The 2,582-nt window shown below is 65.1% G+C and overlaps 1 protein-coding gene across 1 annotated transcript in view; it reads right to left on the reverse strand.

Annotated features, from left to right (window-relative positions):
• Nucleotides 1–423: 423 nt before the first annotated feature.
• The window catches only part of LRP3 (low density lipoprotein receptor-related protein 3), an 11,760-nt gene continuing 9,601 nt past the window's right edge, over nt 424–2,582 (reverse strand). Inside the window, exons 6-8 of the mRNA XM_005862668.2 lie at nt 1,734–2,578; nt 1,297–1,429; nt 424–1,076 (exon numbers count right to left, since the gene is read on the reverse strand). Coding sequence (XP_005862730.1) covers nt 495–1,076; nt 1,297–1,429; nt 1,734–2,578 — 1,560 coding nt within the window. The 3' untranslated portion in view covers nt 424–494. The remainder of the gene's footprint in view (nt 1,077–1,296; nt 1,430–1,733; nt 2,579–2,582) is intronic.

A 2,582-nucleotide genomic window follows, 5' to 3' on the forward strand; every position in this document is an offset into this window, starting at 1 on the left:
CAGAAGCCTCCTGGCCCAGCTCCTCCGGGTCCTGCTTGGAGGATGGAGAGCTCAGTGCCAACAGAGCCGACCTACCGTGGACGTGGATGGGTTCCATGTGCCCAACAGCTACGTTCAGTTCAGGCACAGCTCTGGCGCCCTCTGGGGTGAATGAAGTGAGAAGCCACAGACAACACCCCAGAGAGCTCTCCCCTGGTCCTCCGGCTTCTCTGGAAATGGGTTCCCAGAATGGAGGGGGGAGATAGAAGTGAGACCCCAGGTGTCGGTGTGGGCACGGGACCACACCGAGGGGATCATCATTCCACTCTCCCCCTGCCGAGCCCCCACAGCCCCACCCGCCTTGCCCACCAGAAGGGGGGATGCTGATGCGGAGGCTGGCGGGATTCTGGGTGGGCCACACTGCAAGAAAGAAGAACGCAGAGGCAGGGTAGAAACAACTGTATATTCCCTGGTTACAAGGCGGGGCTGTGGCAGTCACCAGCGCGTCTGGTGGGTCAGCAGACCAGCAGGGCCTCGTCGTCACTGGCCTCCGTTGGGGAGCAGGGGGGTGGGGGGCTCCTGCAGACACCCAGTGGCTCTGGTGGGTGGGGGCCTAGGGTGCTGCCGGCAGTGGGGGCTAGGGAGTGAGGGTCCTGGGCCGAGCAGGGCTCCCGAGGCGTGTCCACAGAAGCTGGGCTGTCCATCAGAGGGTCCCTGCAGGCCTTTCTGTCCTTGTCCACTGGCCTGTACTCTGGGTCCTGCAGGCTCAAGGGGGGCAGCACAGAAGGTCCCACCTCTGGTGTATGGACAGGGGCACTGGGGGACCCATCTCCAGCTGCCCCAGCGCTGCCTGTGTCCGTCAGGGGTGCTGGGGGGTCCAGGGCGGCCCCTGGAGCAGGCTGGAGGAGCCCGTCACCCAACACTGTCTGTGAGGTGCGCGCAGCAGTCAGCAGTGGGATCTGTCCTCGCGGTGCCCGAGGCCGGTGAAAGAGCCGGTTCCACAGGCGACCGAGCCGGCGGCGGGAGGGTCCTCTGCGGGAGGCATGCCTGCGCATCTGTCGCCGCATGGCTGTGCGAAGGTTCTGTAGCATGGAGGCCTGGAGGGTGGGTCGGCGGCTGAGGGGGCAGAGGTCAGCACGACCCCCAAGGGACCCGAGACCCCAAGAGACCAATTTGTCCTCCCCATCTGGCCACGGCCCCCATGTCACCCTCCCCGGGCCTCACTTCCCGCCTCCATCTACCCCACTTTGTCTCGGTCCAGCTGCAGGTCCAGCCGGGAGCTGGGGACTGTCGGGTCTCATGCCCTCTGGCGCTCACCTGGGATGCACTGTAGACAGGAAAGTCCTCCACGGGTGGAATGAGGCCCTGTGCAATGAGCTGCCCATAGGACGGGGGTGCCTCCCGCCGCACAAACTCAGCCTCGAGGCGTGTCATCTGCGTCTCAAAGGCCCTGAAAGCAAGCGGCAGAAGGGCAGCATAGCAGGGCTGGCCAAGACCCCACACTTCCCGCCTCCCATGGGGCACTGTGCAAGGGCTCACGGCAGGATGTGGGCCCTGCCACACCCTCCAGACATCCTGAGACGCCTGGACCCTGGATGCACAAGAGAAGTCCCACATGGATGGCCCAAACCCCAATTTACCCACAGCTGTAGGAACAGTGAGCCCAGAGCCCCTCTCTCCAAAGAAATGAAGAAGCTGAGGCTCATGGCCTGTGACCCCAGGCACCGGGCAGCAGTGAGGCACCGCCCGCCCACCTGTACTCCTGCGTGCGCAGTGAGTAGAGCTTGAAGGCGCAGCCCAAGGCGATGACGAGCAGCAGGCCACAGACCAGGCTGCCGATGAGGGCGGCGGTGATGACCTTCCGGGGCACGGCCGCCAGGCAGCCGTGCTCATCACTGCCATCCTGGCAGTCCTCCTGGCCATCGCAGCGCCACGTCTCAAAGATGCACAGGTTGGTGCCACAGTGGAAGGTGCCAGGCTGGCAAGAGAAACAGTTCTTCTCGTCAGCGCCGTCAGGGCAGCTTTTCTGGTTGTTGCAGCGGTCAGCAGGTGTGTAGCACAGGCCGCTGCCACCCTCGCAGGGGTACTGGTCTGGAGGGCAGGTGGGGCAGCCCTGTTCATCTCGGCCGCTAGCACAGTGCCACCAGCCATCGCAGCGCTGTGGCTCCGAGAAACAGCCCTGTTCACCTGTGTCACCCATGTCGCCCTCGATGCTGCTCCCACACGGCTGTTCCCACGGGAGGCAGTAGCCCTTCACCTGGTAGGTGGCGTTGAAGCCGTGGCCAGCGCTGCGGGCGCGGGCATGGTAAGCCACAGTGAGGCGGCCCTGGGCAGCCTCAAGGCTCACGGGCCGGTGGTTGCTGCGGTAGGACAGCGTCTGCAGCAGGCGGTCCCCACGCTCACCCAGGCCCTCGTACACCTGCACGTAGTCGTCATAACCCAGCCGCAACTCCAGCTGCAGCAGCACACGCCGCGTGTCTTGTGTGTCCACCAGCCACGTGCAGTGAAGGTCCGAGGGCCCTCGGGCTGCACCAAACAGGTCTGGGGAAGCAAAGGAGCCATAGAAGCTGCCCAGCCGCCGGCCACACGCCAGGTCCGGGCAG

Source organism: Myotis brandtii, unplaced genomic scaffold (genome assembly GCF_000412655.1).
Source record: "Myotis brandtii unplaced genomic scaffold, ASM41265v1 scaffold165, whole genome shotgun sequence".
Classification (NCBI taxonomy): domain Eukaryota; kingdom Metazoa; phylum Chordata; class Mammalia; order Chiroptera; family Vespertilionidae; genus Myotis; species Myotis brandtii.